Source organism: Microplitis demolitor, chromosome 1 (assembly GCF_026212275.2).
Source record: "Microplitis demolitor isolate Queensland-Clemson2020A chromosome 1, iyMicDemo2.1a, whole genome shotgun sequence".
Lineage (NCBI taxonomy): Eukaryota > Metazoa > Arthropoda > Insecta > Hymenoptera > Braconidae > Microplitis > Microplitis demolitor.
The window spans coordinates 2,778,981-2,804,455 of record NC_068545.1 but is presented as its reverse complement, the minus strand read 5'-3'; the positions used below and the strand labels follow the sequence as shown (position 1 = coordinate 2,804,455).

The following is a 25,475-nucleotide window of genomic DNA, read 5'->3' as shown; positions in this document are numbered from 1 at the left end:
TCTTATAAATCATAAAAATTTGACGGTGTAGTAAAGTTGGATAATTTATAAATGGACAAATTATATAAATATATTTTTGTCTTTAAAAGAGTTATAATAATTTAACAGTCTGAATTGGATTAGTTTTAATTTTGAAATGAGGATATTTAAATATTTTATTATAAGTCAATTATTAGAGTGGTTAAAGAAAAGTCGAAAAATTATTGACCTTTGTATACAAGTCTTTGTTTAATTTTATAAATAATTTTTTAAAGTACCAACTATAAAGAATTATTGGACTCTTTAATTTATAATTCTCGTTGAACAAGAGTTAAGTCCAACATTAATGAATAATTTAACATGGATTAGATAATTTATTAACGTCTCATGTAATCTTCTGTTCAAATTTATTTAGTAGCTATAAAGATAAAATTTGACGTACTTATACTGTTTGACGTTGATCCATTAATAACATGTGAAATTATAAAAGAAAATTTTTTTTTGTGCTCTACATAAGTAACTGAAGCTGCTTCCAACAAAGTTAAGTTCCGTAAAATTTTTATTTAGAATTTTTATTGCAATGAATAAGGCGTATTATTGCTTAACTTTTATTCTTGTAGCTTCGGCAATCATCACCGAAGTGGTAAGTAACATTAAAATATATATATATAATATTATTAATATCATAAATAATAGTAATTTGTTTTTTTTTTTTTTAATTCAGTGAAAATCACTTTAGTCAATAAAATGTAAATCTTTTTTAGATATCTCACCCTCATAAATTTACTATACCTGAAACAGAACGAATATGTGCAAGCCATTATGGTATTAATATAACATTGAGTGAATATATAATAAATGGCACTAAAAATATTAAAGAAGCAATGGGAAAAGAAATATTACCTTGTGCTATAGGATGTTACATGAAAGGATATGGAATAGTAATACAATTATTATCATATATATAATAGTCTATTGTACATCAAGGACGAAAAGTAGGACATTTCGATCCGTGTGTATTTATTATACACGCGGATTCGGACGTCTTGAGTTGAAAAATTTGATCTAATATTAGTTTAACTAATCTATATTTAGACTGATAGATTTGTTTTTGATCTAGTCAATCTAGTTTTAAAATTTTAAAAAATTTTAAGCTGTTTTTGATCGTCTTTAGATAAAAAATAGACGAAAAAAAATAGATAGAGAAAGTCTGATTATAGTCTGGATAATAATAAAAGAAGACAAAATATCATGAGAAGAAAGTTTGACTATGATCTCGAGAGAAGAAAAAAAATTGAATAAAAATGATTACAAATTTTTATTTGATTTGAAACAGATCAAATTTTTCAACCCACGCTACCTTCCTCTGTGGCGTGTATACAATTTTTCATCAGATCTGTACCTAAAAGTTTAAATTTTTGCCTGTTTGTGGGAAGAATGGCGCATGCGCTAATTTTTATAATTTATTTTCCATAAAAAAAATGAACAACTTTCTTCCCTCTAATCAGGACATGAATTCAAACTTTCCATGCAGATATGAGTGAAAATAGTTCAAGTATAGAAAAAAAAAAAAAAAAAATTAGCAAGTACTGTACAAAATAGATCTAAATGATGTTTATTTAATAGATTACTCCTGCGGGTTATTTTGACGCCAAAACTTTTTTATTTTTGTTACCCCACATGTCCAAGGACTTGCACCTAGACGTTGCTACAGAGAATGATGTTAAAAAGTGCGATGATATAAGTAAGAAAATATAAAATTCTATTATAAAATAAAATTGTTTATGCAAATTTTATCTAAGCTCGAAATTACGTAGATGAGGTACCCAATTAATTATAAATGTTGTTTTTTTTGCAGAAGGCCATTGTATTTGTGACACAACTCAAAACATTATCAAATGTATGCCACCCGTATTGAGAGAGTATTTTCAGAAAAAACAATGGTTGTAATTTTGAATATTACCACTGATATATTTATATATTAGTCCAAAAAATGAGTAATTATTTTAATATAAAAATAAATTTATAAAATACTGACAAAGTAATATGAATTTATACATTTTTGATTTTTTAAAATATTTCGTATGAAAACGAAAAAATAAAATTATAATTTTAAGTTATACTTGTATGCATGAAAACAATCATCATAATAAAAAAAAAGTTTAAATATTATGTGGGGGTAGTAAATTTTTAAATTACTCTAGCATTTATGAATGCATTTATTACGACTAGAGTTAATTTATTTCTATTCGAATCTATGCGTTCTTTTAAAAATAATCGTAAACAATAATTTAGGAGTCGTTTGTTTCTTAATTATTTTAGATTTTTTAAATTTACAGTTTGGTCATGATTTTGTTCAAATATTTTCACCTGGGAAGTGTGAAACTACCCCTTAAGTTTAGATTTGATTGGATATTTTTTTTGTATTGTTTTACAGGATTGATAGATAGTAACTTCGGACCGTGACATTACAATAAAACTGTTCGTAAATGTCCATTTAAATTCGCTTATATGATAATTTGAATATAAATTAGGGCAGTTATTAAAAGTGTGAATTATTCTGCGTGATTTTTGAATAACTTGAAACTTTATCCAAAGTCGAATATATTTAATGAGTACATTAATATAAAAAATTAGATTTTATTTTTGACGATCACTATTTCAAGAGTTTTAAGAACCAAATCCTCCTCCTCATAGTCAACTATTTTAAAAATTTTTTTCCTGGCATTTAAATAATTTTCAACCTTTCATTTATCGCTACATGTACTTGTAAATTAATTATTAAATTAACCTATCAATTAATATGATTAAAAATAATACCACAAAAATTTGAAAATATTTAGAAAAAATTAAATTAAAATTTGCATTCGTTTTTATAATTTTTAATCGACCACAATAATTTGAAAATTTATTTAGAAAACATCAAATTTTCAGTTCTCTATATCATCTCATTTTTTCCCAAATTTCTCAAATTCTCGAATTCAACAATAAAACTCAAATAATTTATTAATTTTTAATTTTTTTTTAAATTTGAAAAATCTAAGCAATATATTTAACATAAATTTCATAATATATTTTTAAATTAAGAAAAAATTCTTATTCCTTGCAGCAGTTTTCAAAGTGAACGGCATTACCCTTAGGTTTAAGTTTATGAATGAAAAACAGTAATAAGAGAAAAATAAACAAATGAATTTCAGGTAGACGGATTTACTGATTGTAAAATATAAAACTTAAGTAGGTATGAAATATCGTGTACCCAAATGCAAGTAATGACGCATGTACCCATACCCCATGGCTTTGGGCCTGTGTATTTTAGTCATCGACCAATCAGAAATACAAATTAGCAAATTTTTCTCTTTCCTCGTGCTGTGAGCTACCATCGAAACTTCTCGATGATCATACTTGACCATGTCAAGTAGTCGAATTCTAACAATTAGTTGGTGCGGTTATTTTTTCAAATCCTTAAAGCAAAACTGGCAGAAAATTTATAATTATTCAAAAAATATATTAATTAAATTGATTGATTCAATTGAATCATCTCAATTTATTACTTTAAAAAAAAATATAGTGAATGTGAATAGTCGTAAAGTTAGTTTCAAATTATTACGTGCTAAGTTTTTGAGTTACAACCGGCAGTTTAGAAAAATAAATCGAAGTGGTAATAATTATTTAATGATGCAAAATTCTGAAAATAAGGAAGAAAATTTACAAAAAGAAGTCGGTTTCATTACTCCTTTTCAAAATATGAGGTATGTTCATTTTTATTCACTTAGTTACATAAATTATCTATGAAAATTTACTGGTAAACAAATTTTATTAAAAGAAAAAAAATTAATAATTGAAAATATTCAGGCTCTACGAGTCATTTATAAATAATTTGGGTAACTGTAAAAAAAAAAATAATTAGCTAAGAAATAATTTTAAATCTTTTTATTGATTATAAGAGAAAATAAAAACTTAATTATATATAATTTTAATTGGATTATTTGATTGTCAGTATCCGAGAATAAATAATTCAGATTTTTTAAGATCTCATTAAACCAATCTTCATTTTTATTAATAAATTTAATTAAATCTACTAAAATTTATGTAGATCTCTAAATCTAAAAAATTTTTGATTTTTTTAAAGTCACCGAAATTTTTTTAAAATCAAAATTTTGAATTGTTGTTTTGAATTAAAATTTTTCTCCACTAAATAATTCAAATCTCGTTTTTTTGTTCATCCTGCAAAAATTTTCGATATCTTATTCGAGTAAAAAATAATATGGCAATACCCATTTTTATTAGAAAAGACTAGCAATTTTTAATCCATGAAATTTTATTATTCTTATTAGTTTAAACCACAGCATGAATGAAAGTGTATTTGAGAACGCTCTCTCAGCTTCACAATTTACATGCGCTGATTTACCAGAAGATGACACTAATCAAAAAGACGCTAAACAACAAGGTTTGCTGGCATCGGGAAAATTAAGTACTTTACTCTCAAGCAGCTCACAGTAAGACTTCTTTTTCTTATTTAAGCCGTGGGAGTCAAAGCCATTGTCCAAAAGACATTCGTTCGATTCAAAATATTCGGGTCAAATTTTCTACTCATAGTTTATTCATCTTTATTTTTTTTCGACAAGATTGTCTACTTGACAATTTCGCAAATCGAATATTTTGCATCGAACGAATCTTTTTTTGACAACGGTTCTAGCCCCCTAAATAGTAAAATTTACCAACCATTTTATTTGAAAAAAAAAAAAATAATAATACCAACATTTAAATTATTTTAAGTTCAATACCAAGTCTTGCAAACTCTGGTAACCCAATACTGCCCTTTGAGCATATTTGGATAGCTCAACTTTGTACCTGGCTTCACTCCCGAGGACTTCAGCATTATGGAGCGACCTTTCCAAATCTCTTTACCTCTGACATTTTTCGTTGTTCTCGAAATAAGTTTATCCAAGAATGTGGGCCTATAGATGGCCCTCACATTTATGACGCTATTCAGTTATTATATTGGATTCACAGAAATAGTTTTGGGCATCTTTGGCATCAGCTTTCTGGATTTTCTTTTGAAGACATAACAAGTTTTTCAAAAAAAGATTTGACATCTATTTGCGGTCGAAATGATGGAATTCGTTTATACTATGCCTTGAAAGTTAAATTAACAATTTACTGCGCGTTAGAAAATAACGAAAATGAACACTACACTTGGAAAGTTATATCGCTGAGAAAAGTAACTGTTGAGGAATTGATTAAACAACTTACTGCTAAATTTGATCTTCCACAAAATAACATACAATCGACAAAACTTATCGAAACTCTTGGGATTCATATTGTACTTGATGATGATTTACTTAACCAAGTTAAAAATAATACGGAATATTTGATTCAATTAATCTCAGGTAAAATATTTTCAAGTATATTCTTTTCTTTTACGAAACCACATTTATTTTCGTAAAAAATAATCCGTATCGCTTTAATTTTTTTAGCTCGCAAACCAGGATTGTTTGAATTACGTTTCAAGCCATATTGTGGCTGAGCTGCATTCAAATTTTATTTTTAAAAAATTCATTTTAAATAAAATGATAAAGAATTTAAAATACTTTTGTGATTATATGTACGTAATTTTTTAATCAAATTAAATATATGTTTGAATAAAATATTTATGATTTTACTGTAGTGTTTGCTAATTAATCCTTTCAATCTCTAATCAAATATGAACATTAGAAACAATAAACAAATAATTAGTCGGGGTAGTGCCGAAAATCGACTAGATCACCTGCAGGATCTGATTATAATTTTTTTTTTTTTGCAATTTAATATCTTTTTTTCAAAAATAATTATTTCCATAAAATTTCATCAGAATAATTTCTGTATAAAATTTTATTATGAAATTTTATAAAAAATTTTTTGATGGGTAATAATTAAAATAAAAATAAAAACTATTTTTAGTCTGACAAGTTTGTTTATCATTCTTGTCTTAGTCATCGATATATAAATTTCAAAAAAATTATTATTGTTTCTCAACTTCCTGAGGTTCCTTAAATTTGAAAGATTAAAAGTAACTTGAAATATATGAAAGTGTTGTTAATAATGCTATTGAATATCAGATAAGACATATTAAATTTAAAATTTGTTGAAGTAGGTCATCTCTGAATAAATATCATATGTATATTTAGACGCAATTATTTGAAAAGCAATGAATCCACCATAACCAGGTTGTCCTTTGTAAACCAATCCCAGCCCACCAAGTGGAGCCGGCGGATTAAATGCGACAATTTGTGAATCGAAAAATGGAATTACTGGCAAATTGTTGAATTGCGATGATAATAATCCAACAGATAAGTCGACATAATTCCATCCTGAATGACTCAACACAACATTTTGAATTATCAACTCAGCAGAGTTTTTATAATCCTTAGTATCTATTTTTTCTCTATAAAAAAATAAACAATAAATTTAATGGCTTAGCAACATTAAAGTAGTATTCGAAAAAAAAAAAATTATCTTTTTCTCACCTGAAATCTTCGGGTACGATGACAGGATAGAAAAATCTATGATCTGAAGACGACCAAGATTCATAGTCCTCCCACATTCCCGTTCCTCTCACTACCAAGGATATGTGATTGTTATTGAGCCATTGAAATTTAACACCTATATATATGTATGTGCATACCAATAAATATAAGTATTAATAGCCAAAAAAATTTTAAGTGAGGTAAAAGACCCTAAACCCGATCAGTACTATTAGCCGCTTACTTTAATTGATTACTGCGTTTTTATAATTGTTATGGGTAATGGGTCTTTTACATTACAAAATAAATTTAAAAATTCGAAACAATATACAACCTGTAACAAAATATCCGTTTGGCAATTCAATGTCATCCAGATCGAATGATTTAATTTTATAACTGAGCTTGATCACATCAGGGCCTTTCGAAGGTGGGATACCATCGTCTGTGATCCATCGAACAGTATTAGGATCCACAGTACCATTAACTAACTTGCCTTCCTGAATTTCTATTGATATTATATTATTTTTAACAGCAAATCTAATCCCCGTAACAACGCTGATAAAAATAATACGACAATTAGTAAATTAGTATTCGGTATAACAAGATTTTCTAGTGAGAAAGTTGGTGTGAATTGGTTGCGATTAAATTGAGGACAACTTTCAGCTTTTGTAACTGTTGACTACAAGTTGTTTCCAACTTTTCAATAAAGTTGCCACCAATTTTCTCAGAAAGCTGTCGACTAGTTGACGTCAACTTATAGAAATGCCAACTTGGCTATCAGTGCCCTGAAGTTGGCAGCAATCTGGTGACAATTTACTGCCGCTACCTGTTGTCAAGTTGGCCGCAAAAGTCGGCACTTTCATAAGTTGGCGGCAACTTTCCGAGAAACTTGTCGACAATTTGTTCACGAGTTTCTCAGAAAGTAATCGACAGATTGCAGCAGTAGATTGTCGCCAAGTTTTTCAGTAACTTGTAGTCAACAGTTACATAAGCTGAAAGTTGTCGTCAAGTTTATTGCAATTCATGTATACCAATTTTCTGATTAAAAACTCTGGCTATCGAGGGGTAATTTTTAATTAATTTTTTTGATAATTTCTTCATTACCGACTATCAGCGCTATCAGTATAATGTTCTCTTAAACTCAATCTACGAATGCTAAACGCTCTATTAGAATGTTTATCACAGTAGCAAAATGTTTTAAGAATAGTGTAATATGATGTTTTTTCATAACACGCTAAATTCCAATTTGTATAATTATTCTCAAAAGCTATGAATTCATCTTCCATTGAGTATGAACAAATTGAATCATACGGAGGATTTGTTTCAAAAATCTATAATTTATTTATTAATAAAGATTAATATTCAATCAATCATTTTATCTGTGTACATAAATAATATAAAATATGTATTCATACTTCTGGGCATTTCATGGTATCAATAGATTCAAATTTAAAGTTAGAAAGCAAAGAAAAACTGCCACATTCATATTCTGGCACTTGATCTTTCAGTGGCTTGAAGTCGCGATTATTTCTTGCTATAAATCCTGTACGGTCTGACACGTAATTTTTAACGCGAATATAATTCTTTCCTGTTGAGGTACGTTATTAGTTAAAAAATGATGATTTTTAAATTTTCAATTAATTAAAATAATAATATAATTATTATAGTCAGTTATGAGTACCTTCATTCCAATAACCTGGATCACATCTTTTATATGTTTTATGATGTACAGTTATCAAATAGTTTAGTTTATTTGCAGAATATAGTACGTTCTTTGTTGTATTTATATATTTCTCAAAATATGAATTTTGGATTTCTTGTACAGCTAAAAAATATATAAATATATATAAGCGTACTTTGATTCGAAAACTTTTATTTCAAATATTTAATTATTTAAATTTTATTGTCAGTTCAAAGAAAGGATTGCAGATAATTTTGTCTGTTTTTCTCCCAAATAAAGTTTCTTATCCAATTCTCTTGGATTTCAATGGTTTGAGAGAAAAATTTAGACATCAATAAGTATAGAAAAAAGTTTTAGCAATAAAAATTTTTTATTTTCTAGAAGTCAATTCATAAAAAATAAAGTTTTCGTATTGATCTATATTGTCGGCCAAACGAAATCATCTGAGTATCTATTTAAATTAGTGTGGTTGGATTTAAAATTTTTTGATAGCAAAACTTTGGTCAGTAAGTTGGTATCAATTAGTTGCGATCAAGTTGACGCAATAAATTCACGGAGAATTGGCGGCTATCTAAAACTTCTTGCGAAAATTGAAACTAACTTTCCATCAATTAATGGAATGTCAACTTTTTCCAGTAATTATCTCAGAAAGTTGGCGTCTTGTTGCTGTCAACTTAAAGATATTCAAATTTTTGCGTTCAATGGTGACAAGTTGCAGCAGTAGGTTGACACTAGCTTGTCATCAACTTGGCTATCAGGGATTACCATTCAGAAGTCAATGAAATTTGTCATATCAGTGGATAATGATTAGAAAAAGATCCAATTAAATATTTTAAGAGCTACAGAGAACCAATATAGTATATTACACACCTAGAGCAGTAAAGTAAGAAATGTCTTAGATCACATGTAATCTGAGACATTTCTTACTTTCCTGCCCTAGGTGTGTAATATACTATAACACTGGCTCATACATGAGATATCGCAGGTTTTGTTCAAATTTTTGTCCTTTTCTCAACGCATTCTTCAGTATTTCATCAAGCCTGACCCCTTTCAGATAAATGTTACAGCATTATAGATTATTAATAAATGAATAAAATACATACCATAACCTAACTGTTTCACACGGAAAAGTTCGTAACCAGCTACTATCATTGTATATCCTTTGAGAATATCAATTAAGACTCGTTCGTAGAAATCAATTATCAACTTGGTAATGGAGATGTTGCAAACTTCATACACATTAAGCTTAAATGTTATGAAAATTTAAACTAAAAATTCATCATAATTTAGCAAATAAACCGCAACATAAATTATAAAATTTTTTTTCATCAAAACTGGTAATCTTTGGCTTCATTTCATGTCTATGTCTGGTTTTATAATAATCCCGATTACAGTGCTCCCTCTCTATAATTCCTCTCGCTATGAATCTATTAATCTATTTCCTCTCATTTTGAGGGGAATGTGTTCCCCTACTCACACTACATTGTATACAAGATATATTTGTATACGTTCAGAATGACTGCGCGCGCATTTATCTGTTTAGTACTCTTAAGAAAAAGTGGGGTCCCTCTCTAAGAAGGAATTCTCAGAATTATAGCCCCGAGTTAGGAATTATAGAGAGGGAGCACTGTATTATAAAATTAAGCATACACTGTAAAAAATTCCCATTAAATTTTACTATGACTGCATTGTAACACCGGACCATAAGAAAACTGGCACAAAATTTACATTTGTCCCATAGTAAACGGTATGCGCAGACGACACAATTGGGACCTATGCGCATACGTTTACTATGGGACGCTTGTAAATTTTGTACCAGGTTTCTTATGGTCCGGGGTTACAATGCACCCATAGTAAAATTTAATGGGAATTTTTCACAGTATAGACATAAAGTGATTTCGTAAGTGTTCTATTACGAATACACTAGAAAAAATATAATAGCCCGTGCATTATATATATAAGATCAATAAATAAAAATTACAATCAACCAAGTTAAGATATTTTTTAAATTACAAAATTTCGAAAAAAAATTATGACCCTTTCTTTTTTTCTTTTTTTTCGAGTATAATATAATAGTTTCAGTATAATAATTATTATTAATACTAATTTTATAAAAATCACTTACTTCATCCTGCAAAGTCTCAAAATACATTTGAAATATATTTTTAGTGATTGTTTTATTCGTGATCGCATTGACTTTCTTCGGTGAATGGCAAAAATCTGCCAGTGTTATACTGTTACGAAAATCTTCATTGAAAATTGTTTTATTGAAAAAATTATTGATCTCTCTATTCTTATCACTATTATAATATTTTATAATATTAACAAATCTATCGTTGAATATCGTTTCAATATTAGTAATAGTTTTGTAGAAGCCAAAAGTCGTTTGATTATATTTCGATGCTAATAATAATCGATTCATTAAATTAATATTAGCATTGTTACTTCTAGTAACGTTATCGAGAAACTCAAATCCATCGTAAAGATAATCGAATATTGTTCGCAAATTATTTTCTATTTCTTCACTATCTCTGTTGTTACGAGGTAAATTTATAATTCTCTCCAAAACTTTTCCCATTTGTTTTGTAACAGATATTACTCGTATGAATTCACGTGGTATAGAATGTAAAGTATCTCTGAATGTTAACCGAGGTATTTTTCTTTCTGCATTAACTTTCCCTAAATTCACATCGGCGGTTACATTGACTATCAATATCAATAATAAACATCTTTTTACATCGAACAATCGGCCTTTTTTATTCATTTTTGTGTTTTGTCATTCAATACTAAAACAATGTAGATAGTAATAGATTGATTGTCTTCACTTGACCGATCTAACTCTAACCTTATTTTTTGAACTATTGAAACTGAAGCAATAACAGTTGGCAGTTTTATTGTCTCATCAAAGTGGAAAAATATAAGAAGGGGATACCAGATCTCCCCCCCCCTCTAATTGATTAAGCTGCTAATTATATTTGATGGTCTTCTAGCACTGGATACAAGTTGTTTTGATCTATTTTGGACAAATTCGTCATAGTTTAATCATAATGTAAAAAAAAAAAAAATTCGGGACACAACGGACCACCTCTAAAAAACTGTAAAAAAAAACTTTCTAAAAAAATGTTTTTTTTTTTTTTTTTTTTTTTTAAATAGCTGCATCTTTTAATTTTGATTATACTCAGAAAATTGAATAATAGGAGTTACTATCTAGACTAAAAAAAAAAAATTTTTGTTTTTTTCAAAATTATTGTGGGGGTCCGTAATTCCCCAGGTATTTCGTATTACTTTTAAACAAAAATATATCAAACTCATAAAAATAGCGACGACAAAAATAGAGTTTTGTTGACAAATTTCTATAATATTTATTTATAAATTGTAATTATGATTGATTATTTCACAATTATTTTAAGTTATTAAATTTTTTTTTTTAGCTTTTACTATCAATATTGAAAGAAAATATCGACAATTTAAAGTTTTTATATGAATCACATGATGTAGGACAAAATATATTTTTAAGATTTTATTAGAAAAAATTAAATGCTGGGTTTTTTTTTTATATTTTAATCTATACAGTTGACGTAATTTAAAAAAAAAATTTTTTTTTATTTTATATGAAACCTTGACTATTTAATCAAGATTTATTCAAAAGAAAAATAGTTTTTTGTAAAGAGATTTTCTCGATTGTTAAAATATTAACCCTAAAAATAAATTTATTAATAAAAGACATTTGTAAATTATTTAAACAATTTCGAATAAATATAAAATCAAAAAGCTGTGAAAAAAGTTGATTTTTTTTTAATCTTTAAATTCGTGGCACTAATGCCTCAGGGCACTATAAATAATAACAATTATTTGAATCGATGCTTAAGGTTTAATCGGTGTTTGATAGTCGGAGCAAAAAGTTAATACTCGAGGATATGTAGTACAGTCAATAGTGTTTTCTATGCTATTTATGTATATATTTTCAGTCAATTAAAATAATATTCCTGTTATAAATTTGTAGCTTTCGCAAATATTTGAAACTTCGAATTAGAATTCATACTTTCCAAAGAACTCAGCAAAAGTATAATAAATTACAGAACAAAAGAATTACAATTATAAAATTTGACATCTGTCATTTCGTTATATGTTAACCATATTTTTTTTTTTTTACACATTTAAACTCATTAGTCTGTAAAATTAAACTAGTAAAATGACGCACAATACAGTAAGTCTTCAAGTCTCATTACCTCAAATGCTTGACTTAGCACTTGGAACTCCCGAGGTAATAAATTTTATTATTATTCAAAATATTACAAAAAATTTATCAAAAATTTCCACTATAGGTAGGATCTATTAATCTAAACATTCTTCACAATTTTCTCCATGTTCTACTTCATCAAATAAATTTGACTAATTCAAAAGTCGAATATCGAGGCGATGATGCGACTCGACTCCAAGTAAAAATATATAACATATATTAACATCAAATAACTATTAAACTATTTTTTTAATTTATTTATAAAATATTTAGACAATAATTTCGTCATTGAATACAGGACCAAGTGTTTATTTACACGAATATAGTATCACTGACAGTGAAGGTAATGTTACCCAACGTGACCATACTCCTGATACTTCAATTCCAGCTGTCGAAGTTTATATAACCGATTCAAAAAGTTCAATCACAAAAGATAAATCTAGTGAAGGTACCTCAAGTTCGCCAATTAGTGAAAAAAATTTTGAAACTCCAGTTATAAAAAAAACAAAAGGGTTGAAACAAAAAATTGGAAAGGGAATTAAAGATAATTGTCAATCAATTATTTTTGTTGAGCCGATAAAAGACGGGTTAGTTCCGAGTGCACTGGGATTTAAAAAGTTGAATGATACAGTTGAAAAACTTAAACAACAGTTTCAATCGCTCGAAGACTTGGCAACTAATCCGGAAATAATTGAACGTATTAAAACAGGTCGAGCAGATCCACTGAATGATATGTGGAGTATTATTAATATCAACAAAAGACTTGATGCAAGTGAACAAGGAATTAGTAAAGTACGTGATAATTATATACATTTAAGTACACGGAAAAAAGAGTTGAAAAACTAGTCTTTAGTGGAAAAACAGGGCTCTCGTATAAAAAACTTCATGCATTGAAGTTTGAAACTGCGATAATTGGGTACTCCTTGTAATAGAGTAGTTAGTGTTATAGATACCAAATTTTACAGTTTCTAATGTATTTTTAGTTGAATGATACGCTATTATGGACTGAGAAAATTCGTAATGATTAATACGTCTCAGAAATAATGTAATTTTTCCACTATTCTATTTTCCGTGTACTTACTACGAGTATGCGAATCGTGATCGAATTTAAAAATTTTAATTTTTGAATAATTCGAAACTCTCAATTCGTAATTTTTCAAACTATTCACTAATTTTTTGGGTTTTCGAATTATTTGTAACTTTTCAAATCGAGCTTATTTAAATACCCTGCTTAAAAAATACAATAGATTCTTATAGCTGTATGTATAAGACCCTATACTTAACTATAGCACTTCTCATAGAACTCATTCATTCTTATAAAATCTCTATGAAAATTTATTGGATACTATGAGATTTTTTAAACAGGGTAGAACTCTACTTACCTCTGACAAAAATTTTATTTATTGGAAAAAATATTACAATTTTAAGTCGGTCAAAAGAAAATTTTTTGAATTATTCGAAGCTCCACTTAATCGTAAAATTTCGAATGATTTGAAAACTTATGAATATTATGAAAAGTTTCGAATTATTTGAAAATTTGAATTATTCTATTCAATTTGATGCGAATAGTTCGTAAGTTCGAACTATTTGCACACCTCTAGTTGTTACACATTTATTAAACGGTTTTATAATCAAAGGTAATGACCTTGTTACAAGATGTAATTAAAAGTGAAGAAAAAAATATTTCTCCATTGAAACAAAACCAAGAAAATGATTCAAACATCCAAGTGCCTCAAGAGCCTGTGAATTTTAATGATCGTCTTACTAAATTAGAAACAGATGTAAAGAATATTAATAGCGAAGTAGAGAAATTAGAAAATCTAATAGATGTACAGGACAAATCTGCTAAAACTCAACAGAAACCGAGTGAAAAGAATGAAAGTTCTAGTGATAATGGATCTGAAAAATTGAATGAAATTAAAATGAAAAATTTAAATATGAGTGAACATTCATCAACTTCTAGTAAAACTGATGATAATGAAAAAATAAATTCTGAAACGGTGGATAAATCTATAGCAAGTATACTTTCTGGTTCATTAACTACTGCTTATATGTTGGCAGTAGATAAAGATAAAAATAATCCATCAGTTTCAAGTATAACTGATGACAATGAATCAATAAATTCTAAAACTGTGGGCAAGTCTTCACTAGCAAGAATAATTTCTGGTTCATTAACTACTGCTTATATGTTGGCAGTAGATAAAGATAAAAATAATCCATCAGTTTCAAGTATAACTGATGACAATGAATCAATAAATTCTAAAACTGTGGGCAAGTCTTCACTAGCAAGAATAATTTCTGGTTCAGTAACTACGGCTCATATGTTGGCAGCAAATAAAAATATGGATGATCCATCAATTTCAAATGAAACTGATGATAATGATGAGATAAATTCTAAAACTAAAGGCAAATCATCGCTAGCAAGAATAATTTCTGGTTCATTAACTACTGCTTATATGTTGGCAGTAGATAAAGATAAAAATAATCCATCAGTTTCAAGTATAACTGATGACAATGAATCAATAAATTCTAAAACTGTGGGCAAGTCTTCACTAGCGAGAATAATTTCTGGTTCATTAACTACTGCTTATATGTTGGCAGTAGATAAAGATAAAAATAATCCATCAGTTTCAAGTATAACTGATGACAATGAATCAATAAATTCTAAAACTGAAGGCAAGTCTTCACTAGCAAGAATAATTTCTGGTTCAGTAACTACGGCTCATATGTTGGCAGCAAATAAAAATATGGATGATCCATCAATTTCAAATGAAACTGATGATAATGAAGAGATAAATTCTAAAACTGAAGGCAAATCATCGCTAGCAAGAATAATTTCTGGTTCAGTAACTACTGCTTATATGTTGGCAGCAGATAAAGATAAGGCGCAATCACATTTTAGTGAACATGGTACATACAAAATTTTACCATATAGTATAAAGTCCCTAATAGCCAAGTAGATGGTAAGTTGACATCAGTTTACCGCCGCAATTTCACGTAAAAACTATGACAGTTAAGATAATGGTAACGTTCCATAAGTTAACATCAATTTGACGTGAAATGTGCAAGCAATAAATTGATGTCAAGTTTCGGCAATTGATTATCGTCATTTTTGGAAAAGGAAGTCAACTTGTAGCCAACGGTTAGAAAGGGTGGAGTGGCTGACAAATTGTCTTCAAGTTGATCGCAAATATTCGACACTTAATTTTTCCGATGTCAAACTTTTGCTACTAGGGAATGACTGAAAAAATTTACATTCAAGTTAAATGACGCCCAGTTGCTGTCAATTTAAAAATAACTTGCTCTTAAATTTTTTGCAACAACTTGATGACAAATTTATGTCAATTTGTCTTCAGATTATGGCTGACGTGTAATTTATACTGTAGTTAAAAATTGAAAAGTTCGAACTTGGCTATTAAGGGCGGGAAAAAAAGTTTATTAACTTGAATTGGTTAAATAATTTTTCATTACAGGAAGCCTTGATCTTCATGAGCTAAAGCTCGATGTCGAAACCTTGAAAGACGAAGTAGCACAAACTAAACAAGATGTTAATAAAATTCGTCATCAAGTAAAACAATTAAAAGCTGATAGAAGAAGTCCAACTGATGAAAACATAAAAAGTGGTAATATTGTTGACAATAATGCTGCAGAAACATCTCCATCGATAACCAGCAATACATCTCTCCCTGGTTCTAAAGAACTTGACACTACCGATAACAATTTTATCACTGGAAATAATAGACGAAAAAGCAAATCAATAGGAGTCATTGGAGATTCAAAAAAAAATCACAACGAAATTATAAAAAATCTGGAATCTCGTATCGCAGCATTGGAACGGAAAATAAAAGTAATTGATGATCTGAAAAATATTAATCAATCAAATTGTGTTGAAGAAATTCAGCAGCTTGTTGCGAGTGTGAACGATATTCAGAATGACATCGATAAAATGAAACAATCGGATGCTATGTATAATAATGAGAAGGAAAAACTAAATGTAAATACTAGCAAATATTTTATTTCACAAAAATATGTAGTTAATAATAGTATATATATCATAAATTTTAGATTTTAATTGAACAAATAGAATTACTGAAAATTTTAAAAGCAGACAAAGAGGATCTGGAAGATGCATTAACAGAAAAAGCGGATACTGATGTCGTTAACAGAAAAGTAGTTATCAAATTTTTTTATTTTTTGGTCATCATGAACTGTAAAAAATTTTCGGAGTGAACGCTGATTAAGTCCGGAGTTAATTTGAACCGGATGTCCGTGTATTTAATCCCTGGAGTCAAATTTTCTTGGAAGGAGAGTTTATTTTAAAATCTAAACTCCAAATCAGAGTGAATATGGATTTAAATAAAATCCATAATAACTCCGAATTCACTTTGGATTTTTTACAGTCTGCAGTTATGAAAATTCCCTATTTTTATCTTCAGCTTTTGTCAAGTATAATTTTAATTTTTTACAAATGACTTCAATAATTAGACCATTCTCTTACATAATTTCTGTAGTCCTAAAAGTAAGATCATTGATAGAAAAACTATTTAGGTTTCTTATGACCGTTTTCAATCGACGTGCTATGATATAACTCGAAATGTAGAAGATGCGATATCCAAATTAACGGAACAGGAAAAAACATGGAAAGTTACATTAAACAACGTTCAACAGGAAATCAATAACAAACTCGATAGAACTGAATTATCACTTATTGAAGAATTTATCAATAATCAGCTACAAGTGGTACACGACAAATTGGAGGATTTAGAAGAAGAGCGACGTAAAAATGAAGCAGCTGGAACTAAAAAAATTCTTAAGTAATATTATAGTTTATATAAATATATACATATATTTTACTGATTTCACTGATTCAATTCTAGTGATGTATCGTGTATATCTTGCAATAAAAATGTCACTATGAGAATGGATCAAGGTCCTATATATAAAAACAATCTAATGTCATACAATGGAAATAATAATAGTAAGCCTTATTTAGCGTATAGTATGCATCGAATGAAAAAACAATTAAAACAATTTCCTGGTAAAAACATTAATCAGTTTACTGCTGCAATACAAGAGACCCGTAGGAAGAAAACACGAAGAAATAATTTAGTTGATAAATCGTCAAAGTAATTTTTTGATGACATTTAAATTTAAAACAAAATTATAATTTTTTTTTAAGGATTTAATTTTTTTTATAAAAATTTATTCAATACAGAGAATATTTTTGTAATCGATACTGCGGTGGAAGCCACACAATTACGACCCCACAGCAAAGAATTATGAGAACGGAAAATTATCCGGTTGAATGGAACCCAGAAATTTTAAATCCAGAAATATTAAATACACCCAGACCTAATGTATGTAAGCCAGAAAAAAATGTATGTTGTTCTGCGTTCAATAACCAATCAGTCTTGACATCAATAAATCAACATCAGTCTTATGAAAAGTTTGAAACAGCAACTCAGCGACCACAAAATCATAAAGAACAGAAGTATAGATCAAGTAAAATTTCGTTAGGACGTCAAGAGTCGAAAAAAAATCAATCGGTAATTTTTTTGATAAATCTATAATAATGCAATACAGCACAACCTCGTTATGTTACTGTAGGGGCTGTAGAAGAAAAATTTCTTGGAAATGACTTACTTAATGAGTTAGTGACGTTCGTAATTTATCGACGTACATACTTATCACCAGGGACAAGATTTTTGCTTTAATTTTGAAATTAATGGTTCAAATATTTGATATTCCGGCGAAAATATTGGTCTTATAAAAAAAGTTTTTAAACAAAAGTTGTAGGAATTGTAATTTTCTAAAAAAAAGGTTTCTTATGATTTTCTCATATGACTGATATTTTCACCGTAATTCCAAAATTAAGATTCATAATGAATGATTCAAATTTTTGTTAATTATGAAAATCAATTTTGAAATTACGGCTCCCTTATTAATCCTAAGAAAACATTATAAGAGACATTTTTTTTATAAAATTGCATTTTGAACAACTTTTACTTGAAAAATTTTTCTATACGACCAATTTTTTCGCTGTAATATCAACAATTTGACATCACTAATTATTAACTGTTATATATTCAAATTAAGGAAAAAATCCTGTTCTTACTCATAACTTAGTAATGAATCAGGGCATAGTTTTGACAATGGCATGTTCAGGGTAAGCTAATGTGAGCTTATTCTCATGTTTCGCTATTGCTATATTATGATGGAAAATAGGGATGTTACGCAACGCGTGTATGCCTGAAATAGGCGAGGAAACAGCCTCCGGTAAGACGGAGGTGGACTTCGGCCCGTTACATTAATTAATTAATTATCCACGTACATACTTGATTAACTTATACAAGGACTGCAGAAGACTCTTTACGACAACTGAAAAACTTCGTGAGTGGAACTCGAGTGGGGGTACCATTTCGAAACCAGCAAAAACAAATAAAGGGGAGATAACTTAAACGAGGTTGTACTGTAATTAAAATAAAAAAATAACAATAATAATAAAATTATTTTTTACTCATTAGAAGCAAATTCTCACGGAATCATTAAATTCTAAAAATATACTTCCGATTATTACTGATAATAAAGGAGCTTTGAAAGTAAACTAGGCCGATCAAAATGCTATAAAAAAAATAATGACTAGAATTTTTAAAAATGAAAAATAATAAACGATAAGTAACCAAATCAATAAATATGTATATTAATTATAATAATAAGCAATGAAATAATTTTATAGATATTTATTAAATATTTTATTATTATTATTATTAATAACTAATTACGGGAATTTAAAAGAGTACATTATTAAGTCCTAACAAATTATTGAAACATCTTTGGTCTGTTGCAACAACAAAAATATTCGTACTTCAACTTGTTAAGTATTGCACGGCCCATTTTTATAATCCGCTTACGTTACATAAATAACTACATTAAGGTTATGAACAGTAGAATCTGGTTGCAAACAATCTTTGTCTATACTCTTACTTACAGGAAAAAATTAAATTTACGAGAGTGTAGCCTTCAGTCGCTTACAACCAGATTCTACTGTACTGAACATGATCTTATATTTTATTCTATAAATCAAATAAATGTCTTACTGAGGATACACTAATATAATAGTAGGCCCTACATGACCTAAAACTATACTTTTTTTTATTAATTTAAATAATTTAATAATAATAATTAATAATTATAAGTATATCGGAGTTGTTCTACGTCATATAAATTTTAAGGTACAGGGAGTATCTACACGTTAGTATTTTATCTTTATTATATAGTACGATAGCGTAAGATGATTAATATGATTATTTTTCTAAATGGTAATTAATATCTAGTACTAAATGTTTAACATGAATTATGAAACCTTATAATTAAATTAACACGTGAAACATTTGTCGTACAACCCGTTATTTTTATAAATACAATCAGTATATATATACATATATATTTATATATATGTATATATATACTTTATTTATTTGTAATGAAAATTTAAATGTCGATATGCATTACGATTTGTAATTAATAATACTGGTCGCTTAAATTAGTCATGTTAATTATAAAATAAAGTGATTAAATGATTGAAAATTCATTAGCGATAATTGTTGTATAAATCTATGAACAAAGTGAGTGATATACTTCAAAAATAGAAAAATATGAGTGTAGTATAAATTTTAACTTATCGATTGTTTCACACAACTTTATACATTTTTTTTTTAGTTCCACTTAGTCCCAGATTTAGTGACTAGTATTTTTTTTTTTTTAATTATCTTGTCTTCTTCTCATTATTTATGTTACAAATTCGACGGACAAGGACGTATTTTTTTTTTTTTTTAATTGGAAAGTAAAATAATTGGAATTTATTAAATTTAATTGTGCATTCACTCACCAATAATTTATTTAAATTATATATATATATATATATATATATATATATATATATATATATATACATGTATATTAGTATGCGAATAATTCATACGTACCAATTATTCGAATCGAATCAAAACGAATTGTTCGATTGGAATTTCGAAATTTTTGAATAATTTGAAATTTTCCTAATTGCTCGTGAATTTTAAAATAATTTGCAATTTTATGAATTGTTCCAAATTTTCCAAATTATTAGTAAGTTTTTGAATCAGTCATAAATTTTCGAATCATTAGAAACTTTACGAATTATTTGGAAATTTATAAATAATTTAAAAATCATTCTTTTTAACAACTTAAAATTGTAATATTTTTTTCAAAAATTTAAAATTTTGAAAGGTGTAAATAGAGCTCAGTTGCCAATCTGCAAAGAAATAGCTTTCAGATGATTCTAAAATTGACGAATAATTAGGAAAATTTCGAATTGTTATATTTGATTCAGTTCGAGCACGATTCACACACCATTAATATATATGTATATATATATATATATATATATATATATATATATACTATAGAATAACACAAAAATTATGATGGCAAATATTTATAAATAAATTTAATAATAATAATTGTTATTACAATTTTGTTAATAATTAAATGTAAGTGTTATAAAGTAATTAATAGTGAAGTACATAATTAAATTTACATTAATGACAATTAAAGTGATTATATTTAATAATAAATACACAGTGTAATGGAGCATTAATAAATCACAGATTAAAACTAGGCTAATATTCTGTAATAAATTATTATCACATGAAAAAATATGTATCAGTTGCACCACATTCGTATAACACATTAATATTTCAATAATATTATGTCGGACGGATGATCCTTAATTTATGGATCATCATGATTATCAACAAATAAAAATAACCATAATATATTTATAATGACATATAACTAAATTATGTGACTAGAATGTATTCAAGCTGTCATTAATTAGGATTTATATTTTTGGAAGTTTTAGTTTGGCATGATTTTTTACATAACAATTTACTTTTTAATTTCTGCAAGCATAATTTTTTACGATTAATTTTCATGGAAAATTTACTTGTATAATGAATGGGAATTCATTTTTTATTTTACTATTTAAATTAATATAGTAAATATAATTATAAAATTATTATTAGCACTCATACAAAAACAAAAAAATATAAGATACATCGATTTCTTGTGAGATTACAATCGTATAGTTTCATTATATCCGTCAAAAAATATGAGTAACAAGCAAAGAATTTAAGTAGATTAATTTTCTGTAATCAATCTATCATTAAAACCTTGTAAAACTTTTTTTGACAATTATTAACAATTCGTACTTGATATAATATATAATAATGATCTTTGGGGCACGATTTTATTTGTAGCAAAATCAAAGTAACCATATCCGTGAAAAATGAGTTATATATGGTCATATATGAAAGTTAACCATATATGAGCACATATGCTTCATATATACCTATATACCTATATATGATTCATAGATGTTACATATATACCCATATACCTATATATAATCCATAGGTTTTACATATATACACCATTTATGCTGCGTATATGATTCATATATTCCCATATGTGCATCATATACTTCAATATATGATCCATAGGTTTTACATATATGCTAAATTTATGCTGCATATAAGCTTCATATACATCTTACTCTATATGCATCATATATTCCCATATCTGGTTCATACATGCCCATATATGATTCATAGATGCTCCCTATAGGCTTCATATACATGATCCAGAGGTTCTACATATATGTCCATGTATGATCTATAGATGCTCGAAATGTGCATCATATATTCCTGTATATTTTTCACATATGCTCCATATATGATTTATTTTTCTTTTGTAGCGATTGTATAAAAATTTAACGAAAGTTTTAATAATTGATTTATCATAGATAAATAATCAGTCAATTCAAATTCTTTGTATGTTGACCATACGTTTAAAAAAATCTGCTATAAACGTCAGATTGTCTGTATTTTTTCATTTTTGTACGGGTGCTAATAAATAATCTCGGTTGACATTCAAATCTGGTTAAAATAATATGCATCAAATCGTCAGTAAATAATATCATTAATATAATTCGTATATAGGTATATATATTATATATATCTTATGTTCATGAATATAAATAAGTATAAACTTATTTTTATACGAGTTTCTCGTTATTATTTTTTTTTTTCTTTTTTTTTTTATTACAAAGAGTTATCATGAAGTGGGTGTGGATGATATTTCAAATCATGAATATTATACATACTTGAGTTAATTTTTCTATTTCTTGCTTGCATAAATATTATGATATTTCATATAAATATTTATTTTTCTCTTCCATTTGTTAACCACTCAATTTAATGGTTTGTTTTATTCAGCAGATAAATTTTTCGTTATTTTTTAAAGTCAAAATTTTAAAAAATGATTTTTTAATCTGATATCAAGTTTAGCGGAGGTAGTTTGCGCTATTTATTGGGGAAGACAGCTAGATTATATTTGGACGTACGAGTGCCTTATTTTATTCACATAAAAATAACAATCATACCAAAAATTGAAAATTTCCCTGAATAATTCATATTTTATATACTGTTGTATTCAACAACTTTTTTTTTCTATTAATGAGAATTAAAAAATTACACTTAATTCGAAATATACGAGTGGAAATCTACGTTGAATTTGACTTTAAAAAAGCGATCAAACATTAACTCTCCTATCACCTTTGTTTTTTTTTTTTTTTATAAATTTTGGTGATTTGAAATTGTGACAATTATGATTTTTTATAAGTTTACATTGCTTGCGCAAATTTATTTTATTTTTCTTTGTACTGTCATAAAATTTATCATGGTTCTCTGACAACGTAGTATCCCAATGGCTCAAATTATTGTCCTCTTACAGGCGATTCTCTTTCACTCAATAAACAAGTCATTGTAATGCTCAGGATACTAAATCGAATATAAATTAAAGCAAATTAGAGAAAATTAACGACCAAATATTTCATTACTTACCATCATTTCAAATATTATTTTTTTCTTAACTTCCCGCTGTCAAATTTTTAATTTAAAAAAAAAAAAATTGTAATTTATCCGAATCCAAAATCGATAATTTTAACTCAAGTCCACGGAAAATTTGTAGTAAGCGCAAATTAAATTTCGAAAACAAGTAAATGTTGGAATATTAAAATATAAAGTTTTTGAAAATCTGATTGAAATACGATTTAAATAACGATTCTAATTTTGTAGACAGCGGGAAGTTTTAGGGCTGACTTTCTGACTATTTTTGATATCATTTAATGTCGAAAAGCATCGATAAAGAATCCTTTGCGAATTTATAACTCGGGGTCATTAAATCTGTCGCCTTCAGTGAAAAAATATAGCGCCTTACAGGGCGCTTCGATAGAAGCGCTACAAAAGTTGGGCTATAACTGGATGCAAAAGACACATGTGCTCAGCGCCACGTATGGGAAGACGGTTGACGCTAAAGTGACGAACCATTTCAGGTATGCTGTCAAATGGTTTGCTAAATTGTCCCAAAATGTAACCATTTAATTCGTCATTCTTCTGTATTCGCATGTGCATAAAGCCACGGGCACTCCTGTAAAATAGAAAATAAACGAATAAATCATACATGTGTTTATAACACTGAGAGAAAATTATAGTAACCGTTTCTAGAATGTTTATGAAATATCAACCCAAAATATTATGGTAATAATTACTAGGAATTATAGGCTATATGCCCATAATCTCTGGGAAAAGTTTTCATAACTATAGAACTGATTTCTATAATTATGGTAATCGTTCCTATATATCAAAACGATTATGGTAATTGAACTATGGTAATAATTACCATTCTTATGGAAGTAGTTCCCATAATCACTTAATCATAGATCCTATATTCCCATTGTAACGGTTACGAGATATGTATGGAAATAAACTCTATTTCATGGTTACCGTTCTTGCAATATTATGATAATTCTTCTTATACTATTATGGTAATTTTTCCCATAATATATGGTAATGGTTACCATAATGCCATAGAAACTATTACCATAATTTCATAGGAACTATTCCCATATTGCATAGGAATGAAAACTATCTAAAAAGGAATGGTTACCATAATTTTTATGGGTGTCGTTTCTATAATCGATATTTCAGAACTATTCCCATAACATATTGCAATTGTTATCATAAAATTCTTTCCGTGTACACATGAATATGCATACATATATTTGCATTTATCATTCAAGTGAATTTACAAAATAAGATGAAACTTTGAAGAGTTTGAAAGAACTACAAAGATTTCTGATGTATCTCAAATAAAATGTGAATTTCAACACAAAGGTATGAGGAATTTAAAGATTGATGTTATTTCATAAAAAGTTTTGCTGACTTACTTCAATGACAACGAGTAATCTTGCTTTGTAGATTCGCTGTTCCTGACTAGGTAACTTCCTTCTCTGAGAAGTCGAAGAACAGCCTCAGCCTCTATTCTCGTTATTGATCCATGATACCACCTAAAAGTTAATCAATCATAAAATAGTGTTTATATTTATTTGTATGATCTAAAAACAATTAGAATTGTTAAATTAATTGGCAGTTACCCTTGTCTTTCAAGTGGTAATTCCACGTCCACGAGGTCAGCGGATGCTCGACTGGTTGTTAATTCAAGGGGCAGTCCAAGGCTCAATCCACCGGGTTTTTTCAATAGTTGTAGAGCTCCATTTCCTCCATTGCCACCATTCGCATCCAAGTTAAGCGTCATCTTTGGACGCGCCATGCTGCCGCCTGAAATGAGTCACCCGCCAGTTAGACGTCGCGTCGGGCTTTTTTCTCAACCTCTTGTTGTCGTATCGCGAAACCAACAACCCACGAATTTTACGAGCCATGATAATCGGGTCAAATAGCAATCGTTCCCTAGAGTGACTTAAAATCGTGTTAGATACTATCACACATACCAGGGTTTTATTTTTTTTTTATTGCGAGCAATTCTTTTCCTTTATAATCTTTTCTATATTTTTATTTTTTATGTTAATAATTAATATAATATTCGAGTTGTCATTTTAATAATTCGTATGAGATGAATCTATTGATCATATGTACGTATATACACGTTTAGTTTAAATTTTTAAGATGTAAAAGTT

The 25,475-nt window shown here is 27.8% G+C and overlaps 4 protein-coding genes across 6 annotated transcripts in view; 2 read left to right on the top strand and 2 right to left on the bottom strand.

The window, feature by feature from the left end:
* Nucleotides 1–468: 468 nt before the first annotated feature.
* Nucleotides 469–2,151, top strand: LOC103568228 (uncharacterized). The gene is made up of 4 exons (XM_008544988.3): nucleotides 469–622; nucleotides 744–920; nucleotides 1,606–1,723; nucleotides 1,838–2,151. Exons 1-4 carry the CDS (start codon nucleotides 560–562, stop codon nucleotides 1,927–1,929), a joined length of 450 nt encoding a protein of 149 aa, XP_008543210.1. The 5' UTR covers nucleotides 469–559; the 3' UTR covers nucleotides 1,930–2,151.
* Nucleotides 2,152–3,065: 914 nt separating this feature from the next.
* On the top strand, nucleotides 3,066–5,624 carry LOC103568235 (uncharacterized). The gene is made up of 4 exons (XM_008545003.2): nucleotides 3,066–3,728; nucleotides 4,314–4,475; nucleotides 4,756–5,369; nucleotides 5,457–5,624. Exons 1-4 carry the CDS (start codon nucleotides 3,388–3,390, stop codon nucleotides 5,504–5,506), a joined length of 1,167 nt encoding a protein of 388 aa, XP_008543225.1. The 5' UTR covers nucleotides 3,066–3,387; the 3' UTR covers nucleotides 5,507–5,624.
* Nucleotides 5,625–5,928: 304 nt separating this feature from the next.
* On the bottom strand, nucleotides 5,929–11,012 carry LOC103568240 (uncharacterized). The gene is made up of 8 exons (XM_008545015.1): nucleotides 10,289–11,012; nucleotides 9,267–9,408; nucleotides 8,164–8,307; nucleotides 7,898–8,070; nucleotides 7,587–7,813; nucleotides 6,817–7,037; nucleotides 6,486–6,621; nucleotides 5,929–6,403 (listed from the first exon to the last, which is right to left on the bottom strand). The coding sequence occupies exons 1-8, from the start codon at nucleotides 10,925–10,927 to the stop codon at nucleotides 6,094–6,096; spliced, it is 1,992 nt and encodes a 663-aa protein (XP_008543237.1). The 5' UTR covers nucleotides 10,928–11,012; the 3' UTR covers nucleotides 5,929–6,093.
* Nucleotides 11,013–20,919: 9,907 nt separating this feature from the next.
* Nucleotides 20,920–25,475, bottom strand: part of LOC103568270 (uncharacterized) — a 113,009-nt gene continuing 108,453 nt past the window's right edge. The window contains exons 6-8 of one of the 3 annotated variants that reach the window (XM_008545064.3): nucleotides 24,936–25,119; nucleotides 24,729–24,848; nucleotides 20,920–23,929 (exon numbers count right to left, since the gene is read on the bottom strand). In XM_008545064.3, the coding sequence (XP_008543286.1) occupies nucleotides 23,740–23,929; nucleotides 24,729–24,848; nucleotides 24,936–25,119 (494 nt within the window). In that variant the 3' untranslated portion in view covers nucleotides 20,920–23,739. The remainder of the gene's footprint in view (nucleotides 23,930–24,728; nucleotides 24,849–24,935; nucleotides 25,120–25,475) is intronic. The other 2 variants (XM_008545073.3, XM_008545082.3) reach the window with 2 other exon arrangements.